Source organism: Sprattus sprattus (genome assembly GCF_963457725.1).
Source record: "Sprattus sprattus genome assembly, chromosome: 6".
Lineage (NCBI taxonomy): Eukaryota > Metazoa > Chordata > Actinopteri > Clupeiformes > Clupeidae > Sprattus > Sprattus sprattus.
The window spans coordinates 37,169,949-37,185,540 of NC_137925.1; the positions used below are offsets into that span (position 1 = coordinate 37,169,949).

General features: G+C 40.5%; 1 protein-coding gene across 1 annotated transcript in view; it reads left to right on the top strand.

Annotated features, from left to right (window-relative positions):
* Window positions 1–4,786: 4,786 nt before the first annotated feature.
* Window positions 4,787–15,592, top strand: part of LOC308366914 (transient receptor potential cation channel subfamily V member 1-like) — a gene marked incomplete at both ends in the record, with an annotated part of 34,720 nt that continues 23,914 nt past the window's right edge. The window contains 4 exons of the mRNA XM_080840710.1: window positions 4,787–5,010; window positions 9,749–9,903; window positions 11,593–11,745; window positions 11,832–11,969. Coding sequence (XP_080696836.1) covers window positions 4,787–5,010; window positions 9,749–9,903; window positions 11,593–11,745; window positions 11,832–11,969 — 670 coding nt within the window. The remainder of the gene's footprint in view (window positions 5,011–9,748; window positions 9,904–11,592; window positions 11,746–11,831; window positions 11,970–15,592) is intronic.

Here is a 15,592-nt window from a genome sequence, read left to right on the forward strand (position 1 = left end):
GTTTTAGAGAGAGATTAAAACAAAAGGTGTCTGACGAAACGTTCGACTGCACACCAAGAGCGCGCTCTATTGGCAGCTCCCTCTTCTCCAGGTTGACATCTGCAATTTCTTTTAAGGCGCTGTCTTCAAAGGACAGTTCGGGTTGCTTATCACGAGCCTTTTTCAGGAAGTCCAGGTTGTACTGCTTGACCGGCAGTTCTTCTAATCTTGCCACAGAGATTCTGTTGGAAGAGACACACGGTCGACCACGTTCATCCGTAAGTGCACCACCACTCAATGGGCCGTTGATGATCCATCCTAAGTGGGTTTTGACAGCATAAGGCCCGTCTCCTTGGCTGTGAATGACTCTCCAAGGCTCCAGTGCCCATGGGGCATTGGCGCCGATAAGTAGACCTATATCTGCTTTAATGGCTGCAAGTTGAACTTCTTTTAAGTATGGCCACTTCTGCAAGTCCTTCTGTGCAACAATGTTCTCATGGCTCACTGGGATTCTGGATTGCGTGAATACTTCAGGTAAGTGCATAAAGTCTGTTCCATCAATGCTGCTCACCTCTACTTACCATGTGAATGGATTATTCACAACTCTTTCTTGTCCCATTGTTCGTAGTAGGATTTCAGTTCTTCTGCCCTCAACATGCAGATCTTCCATCAGCTTCTCTGTGCAGAAGCATGCATTGCTTCCAGGATCGAGGAATGCGTAGGTTTGTATGAATTGGTTGCTTTTCACACTCTTTACCTTCACAGGCACAATGGCAAGCTTGCAGTCAGACACACCGGCCCCAGTATGCTTCGTAGTCATTGCAACAGCAACAGAATTACTGCTAATAGCTTCAGGGATGGTGGACTGCTCCACATGGTCAGCCTGGCCCTGACATGCAAAAGGCCTTTGGATTGAGGGTTGTTGCTGATGGATATGCAGGATTGTCGGGTGTTTTTTCTGACATGTTTGGCAGGTCAGACGTTTCTTGCATGCGCTACTTGTGTGACCTTTGACAAGACAAGCAAAGCACATTCCATTTTCTTTTAAGAACTGAATCTTTTCGTTATGTTGCTTTCCTGCAATCTGGTGGCAGGATTCAATGAAGTGGTCTCCTTTACAGAAGATGCATGGCTTTGTAAACGCCACTCTTGAGAGGTTCTCTGGTTCTCTTGTTCTTTCCTCACTCAGCGGCGCATGTGTTACTACTGGAGCAATTGTGGTAGCAAAGCTTTTCCTGCTCACCATGCCTCTCTGTTCAGGTGTTTTTATGCTTCTAGCAGGTGACTGTTGGAGAGAGCCGAACACTGGGTCTAACAACATTCTTGACTGCCTTTCCACAAATTCCACAACATGATAAAATCTTGCTCTTCTCTGTGTGTCTTCCTGTATGTTCCATGCTTTGACTCTCCAGCTTTCCTGTAGCTTGAATGGTAATTTTGACAGGATCAGCTTTAAGTTGGATGGGGTGTCAAGCTCAGACATCTCTGACAAGTCTCTGGCTACGTTACAACAACTTCTTAAATACAGGGCATAGCTGTGCAGCTCTTTTCCGTCCTCAGCTATAATGACATTCCATGCCAGGGCCTTCTCAATGTAGGCATTTGTGAGGCGATACGGATCTCCAAAGTGAGCATTCAGCAGACGCTTAGCTTCTACGTACCCATAATTTGCATCCATATGTAGACAGCTACGAACAAGCTCTCTTGGCTGACCAGATGTGTATTGCTCCAGGAAATAAAGACGGTCAAGGTCACTGTCTGTCTTTCTTTCCACACAATGTTCAAAAGCCTGAATAAATGGACGGTAGTTTAAAAGATCACCATTAAAAACAGGTATTTCTCTTATTGGTAGAGAGGCTTGTCTTTGTTGTTGAATTATTAAATTAGCAAGATAATTCTGTGTGTTTAGTGGACTGTGTGGCAGTCCAGGCTGCAGATCAAGAGGGGGGGTCACATGTTCATGTTCTATCCGAGTACGAATCCTTGCTGGCTGGTCCACATTAACGGTTGTTGAAGTCTGTGCTTGTGCTTGTGTTTGAACTTTTAATCCAGTATTGAGATAAATTGTTTTTGGTGCCTCTTCAATAATTCTCTGGAGAGGTGTTTTAGGGACAGCACCCAGTCCTGTGAATTCAGCTGGAGACTTCTCAACATAGCTTTCCAAATAGGCATTCATTCCGTCACCTGGAATGTGTGAAGTAAAGTCACTAGTGGATTGAAGGTGAACACTTGAATCGTAACTTTCTAAAACTTTCAATTTCGCATCAGCTGCAGCCATCTTAGTTTGAATATCGATCATCTCCATTCTGGTTTGGAGTTGCGCTTGCTCAAGTTCGAGAGCGTGCTTTTGCTGTAGCCCTGCTGCACTGGCCGCAAGGGCTGCTTTCTCCGCAGCTGCTTGTGCGCGCATGGATGAGAGAGAGGTGGAGGAGGCCTTTGATCCACTCTTAGACGCACTGTCTCCCGGAGTAATTTCACTCTGTAGAGCGGTTTCTGTTTGTAAATCCAATCGTTGTGGTTCTACTTTAGAATGTGTCCACTCATCCATATGATTTACGTACCTTTCAAAGTCATATATTTTAGGTTCATACCATTCACTATGATCCTTCTCCTTCTCTTCCTCGGACATCAAAGCTTGAACGGATGCGTGCGCCTCCTTAAATCCACTCATTGCACATTTTAACGCAGCAATGCTCTCGCTTATTATTTCAACACTTGAGTGTCCATCAAAAAGAACCTTTGTTTCATTCATTTTTCTCGTGCATATTCCCAGCTTTGCACGTCGGGACGCAATTAATTCCTTAAGTTGCTTCATTTTTCCAATCCACGTCCTTTTTCCAGGTTAGAGTTCCACAGTTAGATTTAACTCCGTTTTAGTTATTATTTGTCGCTACTTTCAGCGATATATTTTCAGCATTTGCAGTCAGTTTGTATAGACAATATTTACAATCTCCTTCGCAATAGTTGGCTGTGGTTTGAATTTCTCCGTAACAAACTTTTTACTCACGGACTGCTGTAGGATGCGTCAAACAATCCTTCTAATGCGTTGTCTTTGTATCGGCAATCCAAAACAGGCAAAGTCCTTTGTTTGCGAAAGTTTCCTTGGCTCAAATCCACAGACTGACACGGAGGCTTGTTGATTGATTCGGATAGTTTTTGACTTATATTGTGGCATCCAACGCGATTTCGCACGGATCCACTTTGACGAGGGTAGAAAGCTGTTCAGAACGCGTGACTTTTAGAGTTTCAGATTGTATTATATAGAACTTATGGTTTACACAATAAACACGATCACGACCACGGTCAAAAACTGTGTCCTACTACACCCGCCAACTCATTCAAACAACCCACCACCTGTTACCTGTAAGTAAAGGTGAATCACCAAAAAGGGCGGGGCTTAGACACTCAATCAGTGCCCAACACTAAGCACCCTGTGACACAGGCTACACCATCATATCTGGGTCTAGATCGCGATACTTACAATATTCCGAAAGAACAGAAATTACCAAACAATATAAATATCACAAATAAATCATAAGCAGCCGAAATGGCTCCAACAAGCCCAAAAATATGAAAAGCTGCTTTTTTGCAAGGGTTATCATATATTAATATACTTATATCAGTCCTACAAACAACTTAGTATAGGTAAAGTGTTGCCCCTTCAGATGGTACTAATATGTTGTCTGGCCCATGGACTAAGTGTCCAAACAAAACCTGCTGTTTATTTGTAGTTTATTTGCAGCTATTCCTGGGCAAAAAGAAAAGAAATACATCAATCCAACATAAGCAAGTCAAACAAATTCAGGCTCTAACATATAGGACCAGGGGTCCACCACAGAATGATCCTTCCAGATCCACATACGTCCTTCTCCCCTTTAAATACTCTTGTCTTTTTACCTCGATTGCTTTTTCAGCTGGGATTGTGGGTGTGGCAGGGAGCAGATTAAGAGCCAATGGGTGTGGCGAGTTAGCTCCCTTGTCTCTCAATCAGGAAATTCCCCCATCTTCAAGATGAATGCCACCAATGACCTGAATTCTCCATCAATTGTCTCTAGTTGGACCCTAAGGGGAGCTTGGGGTACCACAGTGTAGATGTCATCCAATAACAACAGAGGTTCATGGATCTACTGACGCACGCATGTCTAAAACAAGTATATCACTGGACTATAACATAGGAAGTTTAGAATTTACAAAGCGTCCTATGATATGATTAAGCTTCCGATGATGATATGATCTTGGAGTATGGCTGAGTGTTGTGTATTGCTGTCATGGCTCATATGCAAGGCTATAGATCATATACAGTCCTGTGTAGAGATGATTTGGGGGATGACCCCAAACACCTCTTTATCTGCAGACATGCCCAGTCCGATTGCTAAACGACTCTACCTCCTGAACCACAAGCTTGGGCTTTGAATTCAGCACATCTGAACATCTAAGGCAATTACATTTGATGTTCAGATGTGCTGAATTCAAAGCCCAAGCTTGTGGTTCAGGTGGTAGAGTTGTTTAGCAATCGAAAGGTACTAGTTTGATTTCAATTTCTTCTCCCCAAATGTCAAAGTGTCCTTGAGCAGGACGCTGAACCCCCAACCACTCCCGACGAGCAGGTTGGCAACTTAGTCTGTATTCTCCGCCTTTGGTGTTTGAATGGCGAGATGTTTGAGGCATCCCTGTTTAAAGCAATTTGAGTTAAAAAGCACAATATGAATGCAGTCCATTTACCAATTACATCTACGTATATTCAGAAATATTGCACATGAAATATGGCTTTTCCCTCATCCAGGTATTATTGCATTCAGACATCACCATGGGTACACCAAAAGGCAAAGAGAGGGAGCCATTCATCCTGGAAGTTGATGACAGGACTGACGAAGAGCGTGCACAGAGCAAAGAACTGGAAACAAAGGATCACTGGGCATCTGCTCTTCGACTGGGTCCAACTGAAAAAGACAGAAGCCCTATGGACTCTGAATATCAAGAGGACGTAGGAAAGACCACTCCGCAGATCAAAATCAACAGGAATTTCATCAAGTGAGTTTGTCATAATTCATAATAATCACTACACTTTGTATGGGCCATTCTACCGAATTCGTGTAATATGCAGGCCCTCAACAATAAAAACTATTTACAAAACAATTAGGTATTTAGGCATAGATATTTACTAAGAAAATGTTATGGTCTATATAATCCCAATGCATTAAATGAGATAGTGATAAGCTAAATATATACAAAATCATCATTTACAGTATAGGGTACTTTCTATTGGGAAGTAGCTGTCCCCAACCCTGACATCTAAATTTCAATGCCTTTAAATAACACTTTTCAATGATTTCATTTCAAAGATCTTTATGATTGGTTTGAAACAGAACTTGGAATATTTAGATTTATTGTGGGTTTAATTTTTAAATCAATTAACTATACTCAAAAAATCATGTCCCTACCGAAACACAAGAGTTTTAGTCCATTGGTTGAGCCTGTGTTTTAGCCACGACCCTGCATTTTTGACCATGCAGTGACACTGCATCCCTGTCCCTCATGGTTGAATGGTAAGTAGCTAAATCCCATAGTTTTTATATAAATGTGTTCCAAAGTCTGAAAATCGACGTGTAACCTTAAGAATTGTCACTACCAAAACCCATGTTTTCTTCAATTAAGTAAACCTTTTGGGGTTTCATACAAAATCTTATGTTTGTATGTGTGTACCTATGGAATAAGATCAATGCCATAAATATTTTGTAATCTGTAATATAGATTTTGTATCTGTAATATAGATTTTGTATCTGTACACTTTCAAAACCTATCTTCACTTTCAAAATCTATTTACAGATACGAATTTCAAATACGAAATGTATCAACACTTTCAAAAACTATCTAAACTTTCAAAAACTATCTTCACTTTCAAAATACAGCCGCGGAAAAAATTAAGAGACCACTTCAAAATTATCAGTTTCTCTGGTTTTACTATTTATTGGTATGTGTTAAAGTAAAATGTACATTTTAGTTTTATTCTATAACCTACTGGCAACATTCCTACCAAATTTCAAATAAAAATATTGTCATTTAGATCATTTATTTGCAGAAAAATGACAATTGGTCAAAATAGCAAAAAAGATGCAGTGTCTTCATATCTCGAATAATGCAAAGAAAACAAGCTCATATTCATTTTTAAACTACACAATACTAATGCTTTAACTTAGGAAGAGTTCAGAAATCAATATTTGGTGAAATAACCTTGATTTAAAATCACAACTTTCATGTGTCTTGGCATGTTCTCCACCAGTCTTTCACATTGCCGTTGGGTGACTTTATGCTACTCCTGGTGCAAGAATTCAAGCAGCTCGGCTTCTTTTCATGGCTTGTGACCATCCATCTTCCTCTTGATCACATTTCAGAGGTTTTTTATGGGATTCAGGTCTCGAAATTGGGCTGGCCATGACAGGGTCCTGATCTGGTGATACTCCATCCACACCTTTACTGGCCTGGCTGTGTGGCATGGAGCCTCCAGTCGGCTTTGGTTCAATCCTTATGGTCTTTTACAAACCTCAGCCAGGCAAAGTACAACGTTGTCCCGGAAGAAAAACTTGCTTCCTTTTGCTCTGACAATGTTCCCCAACTCTGAGAAGTGTTTTTTCCAGCAGGGCAATGCTCCATGCCACACAGCCAGGCCAGTAAAGGTGTGGATGGAGTATCACCAGATCAGGACCCTGTCATGGCCAGCCCAATTTCGAGACCTGAATCCCATAAAAAAAACTCTGAAATGTGATCAAGAGGAAGATGGATGGTCGCAAGCCATGAAAAGAAGCCGAGCTGCTTGAATTCTTGCGCCAGGAGTAGCATAAAGTCACCCAACGGCAATGTGAAAGACTGGTGGAGAGCATGCCAAGACACATGAAAGTTGTGATTTTAAATCAAGGTTATTCCACCAAATATTGATTTCTGAACTCTTCCTAAGTTAAAGCATTAGTATTGTGTAGTTTAAAAATGAATATGAGCTTGTTTTCTTTGCATTATTCGAGATCTGAAGACACTGCATCTTTTTTGCTATTTTGACCAATTGTCATTTTTCTGCAAATAAATTATCTAAATGCCAATATTTTTATTTGAAATTTGGTAGGAATGTTGCCAGTAGGATATAGAATAAAACAAAAATGTACATTTTACTTTAGCACATACCAATAAATAGTAAAACCAGAGAAACTGATAATTTTGAAGTGGTCTCTTAATTTTTTCCGCGGCTGTATATCTGCAGATATGGATTTCAGTTACGGATTTCAGTTACACATTACGGATTCGGAAACAGATACGGATTTCAAGTACGAGTTACGGATTTCTGTTACGAATTACAAAATCTTTTTGTCACTGTTTTTACTTCCTTTCTAAAGAGCCAATCAGCACTTTTGGCAGATTTTCTAAAGCGCCAATCAACACATTGTATCCTTTACTGACTAGCCAATCAGCGCTATAGCTTGCTGGGAAAGTTGGGTGTATACAGCAGTCGGTGTACATGCTGGATCAGAGACCGAGAAATGGCACAAGTAAGAAGTCCTATATTTGGAGTTGTTAATAAAGTCATTGTAAAACGCACAATCATAGTCAGTGGTTTTCACTCCACACTTCGTTCCGCCTGTTTCAAAGATCCTTGTCGTTGTATGGAAGATATTAGGATCTGCTTTGGTAGCTAACGAAAGCTAACGTTAGCATTTTCGTGACCGATCTCCTATTCACATTTAATTAAGTTAACCATGAACAGTATTCATATGACCCATTATCACAATGAGAACATTTAGCAGACAGACTGCTATTGTCTTGTTCTCCAGACACATGCAAAGTGATGGTGGGCGTTTACCGTTAAGTGCATGCATCCTCAACAGCTGGATAATGACCAGCCTGATTTCAAAACCACCTTGCAATGTCATTTTCGTTTCTTTTCATTGCACTTTGGGGTAGGCTATTTGTAACCATTTTCTGAAGTCCTTGAAAACGTTTTATTGTGTATTTTTTGTGGAAGCGAGTTTTCTAGCGTCTCAGTGGAAGAGATATATGAGGCAGCAAGCTGGAGTTCTCGCCACACTTTCATTAGTTTCTATTTGCTATGTGGCTGAGACCAATTTCTTAGTTATAATGCGTTCTGCAGCCAAGCGATCTCTGAATCGCCAGAGACTAAGATTAACTAAATAGTACAGGTGTTCATCAGCCCTTTGGGCCAGACATAAGGCATGCTTGTTTAACTTCCCCCACGGCGTTCAAATTGAATTGTATTCAAACGGTGCAGGGGAGACCCCAGATCTCTCCCTAGGCAGAGCGGTGGCAGATTTAGGTTATAACTATTGAATAATGAGCGGGCCAGCAGTTGCCAGCAAGCTAGCGCTGATTGGCTAGTCAGTACAGGATACAATGTGTTGATTGGCGCTTTAGAAAATCTGCCAAAAGCGCTGATTGGCTCTTTAGAAAGGCTGTAAAAACAGTGCCAAAAAGATTTTGTAATTCGTAACAGAAATCCGTATCCCTATCCGTAATGCGTAACTGAAATCCGTATCTGCAAATAGATTTTGAAAGTGAAGATAGTGTTTGAAAGTGTAGATAGTTTTTGAAAGTGTAGATAGTTTTTGAAAGTGTAGATACATTTCGTATTTGAAATCTGTATCTGTAAATACATTTTGAAAGTGAAGATAGTTTTTGAAAGTGTAGATACATTTCGTATTTGAAATCCGTATCTGTAGATAGGTTTTGAAAGTGTAGATGGTTTCACAGATACTAAATCTATGTTACAGATACAAAATCTATATTACAGATTACAAAATATTTATGGCATTGATCTGATTCCATACGTACACCTCTTCAAAGATTTGTTTGCAAGCCGTGTGCTTGCTAGAATTCTTTATTTATGCTTAAAGTTAGCTAGAATTGTCACTACTGAAACAGTCACTACCGAAACATATGGTGGGGACACGGGGGGACACGCCCCCCCCTCGCATAAAGTTGTCCCCCCCTCAACAAAATTGAAAAAAAAAAAAATAGTAATACGAAACAAACGCACGACGACACAAGCGCTGATTATTATAAACGTAAAATAATGTGCTTTTTAAGTGTTGAAAAATCATGATCCCCTATTCCTCAAAGTGGTTCGGGTATGCTGTTTCCAAAGGGTGGGACGAGCACCGTGTTTTAGTCAATCTGCCCGTTACAGGGTCAGGTTGTGAGATTGTTTCTTCCTCTCGCCCCCTCCCGCTATGATACACGATATGTAAAGATATTTACCTCATTCTCGAACGTAGTAACAACAGGTAAGAAGACGTTTTTCTAAACTCCATTTACGAATGTCCAATCGATAAAGTACGACGCCCCTGTTCCTGCCTAACAGGGAGTTTTTCCTTGCCCCTGTTGCCATTGTGCATGCACTAAGGGGGTTTAGGCTTTGGGCTCTGTTAAGCGCCTAGAGGCAATTGTATTGTTATGGCGCTATACAAATAAAATTGAATTGAATTGAATTGAGTTTGAAATGATACATTTTATTGTCTATTGGACTCAAACATAAATTGTCACCCTCATAAAGTGTCCACAACCTTTTCTGTTCCAAACAATTAAAAAAATATATTTTATAAAAAAGTGTAAACTATTATTTTGTATTATGGCTCACCTATATGTAGTGACACCTTATATGTTTGGAATATGAAGTTACATATTTATAACAAGTCCTATGGAACCTTGAATTCTATGGTCCTAATGCTGTCAGAGCTATGTTTTTCACATATAATCTTCTCTAATGCAGGGGTATCAGAGGAATAACAGGTGAAGCTGCTCAAGACAAAGACAAATTTGACATCAAAAGGCTCTTCACAGCAGTGTCAAGTGGAGAGGTTGCCCAGCTAGAGGGACTGGAGCAGTATCTGCGTCGTGCTATGAAATACCTGACTGACTCTGCCTGTAAGGGGGAAGATGACAAAAATGTTAATGTAAAATATTGCCTCTCTCCTTGTGTGATAAAAAAATCAAGTATGTATAATAATTTCCTGAGGTGTCATATCAATTAAGCGACTGCAATTCTACAGAAGTCCCTGTTAGAAAATTCTGTCTTTTTTTGTAAATTCGATTAAATCGGTCATTATTAGTGTGCTTGTTCTTCGTTTTTTACTATTTTTTTTATTCTAGTAGTTTTTCTTGCAGCTAACTACTCCTCGCCCGATTGAGATAGAGACGCCGTTCAAACACCAAAACGTCCGGCCTGATCCGGTGCAAGCTGCTATGACTTTTCGTGGTGGTACTCCTTGCCACTCCTTTTTTATTCCTCTTTTTCCATCACCTTTTTTCTCCATAGACTTGCATGGCAGAACTTTGAGGCATTATGACATCATAATAGGCTCATTAAACTGGCTTGCACCTGTGATTCACTGACAACTCTCACTGACACCTGCGCACGGTTCCTCTTCTCTCTCTGTCCCTCTCCATTCAACTGTATAACTAGGAATATTAAGAGACACCTTCCATACCAGGGCTCTACTCACTCATGCATACTCACTCATGTTTACTCACTCGTGCATACTCACTCATGCATACTCACTCGTGCATACTCACTCATGCATACTTACTCATGCATACTCACTCATGTTTACTCACTCATGTTTACTCACTCATGCGTACTCACTCATGCGTACTCACTCATGTTTACTCACTCATGCATACTCACTCATGCATACTCACTCATGTTTACTCACTCGTGCATACTCACTCATGTTTACTCACTCATGCATACTCACTCATGCATACTCACTCGTGCATACTCACTCATGTTTACTCACTCATGCATACTCACTCATGCATACTCACTCATGCATACTCACTCGTGCATACTCACTCATGTTTACTCACTCATGCATACTCACTCATGCATACTCACTCATGCATACTCATTTGTGCATACTCATTTGTGCATGCTCATCCAGCAGGGAGAGCTGGAGAGCTGACACCTCCCCCAATTCCAAGGCACTTGTTCTCTCGGTCATGGCCGCAACAGAGCAAGCACACTCTCGCAGTTCATTCACGAAACGCATTCTAGTTAGTATTAAGATCAACCGATTAAAAATGGAAGCAGTTTAGTATTTGTGCTTTGCATCTTGGTATTTTTTAAACAACAGTAATTTGATTGACGAGTTAGAGTACTATCCAAGTGTATTAGGTTATATGGCAAACTCAATGCTTGGGCCTGCCTTGAGAAATCCATCCATAACTCCCAATCACATTTATTTTTATCAGAACAATAATATGCTTTATCAAAGAATTTGCAGCTTCTCACATTTGAATCACGAGGACGCCTCAAGGATCCATCTGATATTTAATCCCACGGGGAACAATAACAGCAAAAAAGCTTTAGAAAACATCATCAGGTTACAGAAACATCCACTCTCCTAACTTGTGGACGATCGTATCCTGTTTACAGTTTCAGTGTTGTGTGATATAGGCCTATGTCTTTATTTGTTTCAGGCCTTGGCAGACACTGTACCCACCTTATGATTCAAAGACTTGTTCAGATACTTATCAAAGTAATATTATACTATTATGTAAATACATAATCCTCAGATTTCAAGTGTTAAACATAACCTTTCTAACTTTGTGCAGATCAGTCCAAGGGCAAGACTGCTTTACTCAAAGCTCTCCTAAACCTAAGATATGGCAGAAATGACACTGTTAAAACCCTCCTTGCCATCACTGAGAAGATGGGTGATTTGAAGAAATTTGTCAATGCGGCATATACTGATGATTATTACAAAGGTGAGAGTTCGGTATATTGTTAAAACCTGGATGTTGTTTTATGCAGACAGATATTCTGATATTCAGATTGTTCTTCTTCTCTGTAGGCCAGACGGCCCTTCATGTAGCCATTGAGAGAAGGAGTAAATACTTTGTTGAGCTTCTGGTTGAGAAAGGTGCTGATGTCCATGCCAAGGCCTGTGGGAAGTTCTTTCAGCAGCATGATGGACCCTGCTTCTATTTCGGTGAGATACCAAATGAGTCAGACCTTGATGCTGATGTTAATTAGGTTTCCTGCTTCTATTTCGGTGAGATACCAAATGAGTCAGACCTTGATGCTGATGTTAATTAGGTTTCCTGCTTCTATTTCGGTGAGATACCAAATGAGTCAGACCTTGATGCTGATGTTAATTAGGTTTCCTGCTTCTATTTCGGTGAGATACCAAATGAGTCAGACCTTGATGCTGATGTTAATTAGGTTTCCTGCTTCTATTTCGGTGAGATACCAAATGAGTCAGACCTTGATGCTGATGTTAATTAGGTTTCCTGCTTCTATTTCGGTGAGATACCAAATGAGTCAGACCTTGATGCTGATGTTAATTAGGTTTCCTGCTTCTATTTCGGTGAGATACCAAGTGAGTCAGACCTTGATGCTGATGTTAATTAGGTTTCCTGCTTCTATTTCGGTGAGATACCAAGTGAGTCAGACCTTGATGCTGATGTTAATTAGGTTTCCTGCTTCTATTTCGGTGAGATACCAAATGAGTCAGACCTTGATGCTGATGTTAATTAGGTTTCCTGCTTCTATTTCGGTGAGATACCAAATGAGTCAGACCTTGATGCTGATGTTAATTAGGTTTCCTGCTTCTATTTCGGTGAGATACCAAATGAGTCAGACCTTGATGCTGATGTTAATTAGGTTTCCTGCTTCTATTTCGGTGAGATACCAAATGAGTCAGACCTTGATGCTGATGTTAATTAGGTTTCCTGCTTCTATTTCGGTGAGATACCAAATGAGTCAGACCTTGATGCTGATGTTAATTAGGTTTCCTCCGGTAGGAGGTAACCTATTGTTATTGTAGGCTTTCTTATTAGTGTGCTTGCCCGAAGGGAAGCACAGTATTGTTATCATCAAGTTTTCTTTATTAGTGTGCTTGCCCGAAGGGAAGCACAGTATTGCTATCGTCAAGTTTTCTTTATTAGTGTGCTTGCCCGAAGGGAAGCACACTATTGTTCTTCGTTTTTTACTATTTTTTTATTCTAGTAGTTTTTCTTGCAGCTAACTACTCCTCGCCCGATTGAGATAGAGACGCCGTTCAAACACCAAAACGTCCGGCCCGATCCGGTGCAAGCTGCTATGACTTTTCGTGGCGGTACTCTTGCCACTCCTTTTTTATTCCTCTTTTTCCATCACCTTTTTTCTCCATAGACTTGCATGGCAGAACTTTGAGGCATTATGACATCATAATAGGCTCATTAAACTGGCTTGAACCTGTGATTCACTGACAACTCTCACTGACACCTGCGCACAGTTCCTCTTCTCTCTCTGTCCCTCTCCATTCAACTGTATAACTAGGAATATTAAGAGACACCTTCCATACCAGGGCTCTACTCACTCATGTTTACTCACTCATGTTTACTCACTCATGCGTACTCACTCATGCGTACTCACTCATGTTTACTCACTCATGCATACTCACTCATGCATACTCACTCATGTTTACTCACTCGTGCATACTCACTCATGTTTACTCACTCATGCATACTCACTCATGCATGCTCACTCATGCATACTCAATCATGCATACTCACTCATGCATACTCACTCGTGCATACTCACTCATGTTTACTCACTCATGCATACTCACTCATGCATACTCACTCATGCATACTCATTTGTGCATACTCATTTGTGCATGCTCATCCAGCAGGGAGAGCTGGAGAGCTGACACCTGCCCCAATTCCAAGGCACTTGTTCTCTCGGTCATGGCCGCAACAGAGCAAGCACACTCTCGCAGTTCGTTCACGAAACGCATTCTAGTTTATTTATTTATTCCGTACGTTTTTCTTGCATCTAACTACTCCTCGCCCGATTGAGCTAGAGACGCCATTCAAACACCAAAACGTCCGGCCCGATCCGGTGCAAGCTGTTATGACTTTTCGTGGCGGTACCCCTTGCCACTCCTTTTTTATTCCTCTTTTTCATCCCCTTTTTTCTCCATAGACTTGCATGGCAGAGCTCCCTGCCATTATGACATCATAATAGGGTCATTAAACTGGCTTGCAGCTGTGCTTCTCACTGACACCTCCGCCAAATCCAAGGAACCGCATTTTCTCTGTCCCTCTCAATTCAACTTTGAAAAAGAATAAGAGGAACCGTATTTCTCTGTCCCTCTCAATTCAACTTTGAGAAAGAATAAGAGTAACTACAGTTTCTAACCTAGCTACCGTATTTCCACTTCGTTAAGGTGAGTTGAATGGCAGCATTTTCAGTGTACTGACTGAAATTTTAATGGAAACTGATAGTTAGCCGTAGCAGCTAACATATAAATTAACGTTACGTTAACGTTGGAGACGCCATTTTCCTTAATTCAAGTTGTGAAGTAAACCTTTGAAGTAATTCATGAATTTAGTTGTGTGGATATAGTGAGCTAAGGCTTGTATTCCCACTACGGTAACGTTAGCTGTGTTAAGCAGAGCTATCCTAGCTGTGTTAAGCAGCTGTAACATCTGAGTACGGGGCTAAAGGCTAACTAACACTACGTAACGGGAGTATCCACTGGCAGTTTCAGCTAGCCGTAACGGGGGATCATTTTCCTTAATTCAAGTTGTTAAGTAAACCTGTGAAGTAATTCATGAATTTAGTTGTGGGGATATAGTGAGCTAAGGCTTGTATTCCTACTACGGTAACGTGAGCTATCCTAGCTGTGCGGGGCTATGCAAAAGTTGCTTATACTGAAAGAATGGTTAACTTGTTGTGGCCGATAGCGTGAGTTAACATTAACCCGTGTCCTGGGAGTAATGATTCATGAGAGACCTTGAATCATTAGGTTAACTGAAAAACGTTTGAGGATGTAGCTGTTGTAGTGTGCTCAGTTTTCGAAAACTAGACTGAAACTAAGAAGGATAACTATGACTAAATGTGACTAAAACTAATATGCACTGAATCTAAAATAGCTGCTGAATCTAAAATAGCTGCCAAAATGAACACTGAGATGTATTAATTTTGGCAGCTATTTTAGATTCAGTCTTAAGACAAAAATGCATATTAGTTTTAGTCACATTTAGTCATAGTTATCCTTCTTAGTTTCAGAAGAGGTTTTTCATGGTTGCTAGCTCTAATCAGATGTACTATAGGCTTATAAGAGAAGACTAACTTTTTATGCCAACGAACACCAATAACTAGAACTAATTTGACAGACTATAAACCAATGTGATACACGTGCTTTCTAGCTATACAGTAAAAGTGTTGCTTACGTTTGATACTAGACCTACAGTCTAACTCTAACTGCATTAAGTCTAACATATAGGCCTATCTTACAATAAACTTTAAGTAAAGCTGGCTATGTAACCGCATTCATTCCAATATTGTTGCAGAGATGTTTCCTTTTACCAAGATAGCAATTTCAACAATTCACTTAGCTCAGTAAGTCAGTATAACGAAACTCTGAGATACCCTCATATGTCTAAACGTCAGTGGAGCCAAAATATAATGGTTGAGCTTGGTTGCTTGCTAAAATATTTTGGAAGAAGGCCCCACTACACTGATTGAGTAGATGTAAATACATGTTAATTCATAGGCACTTGTTCTCTCTGTCACAGAGCAAGCACACTCTCGCAGTTCGTTCACGAAACGCATTCTAGTTAG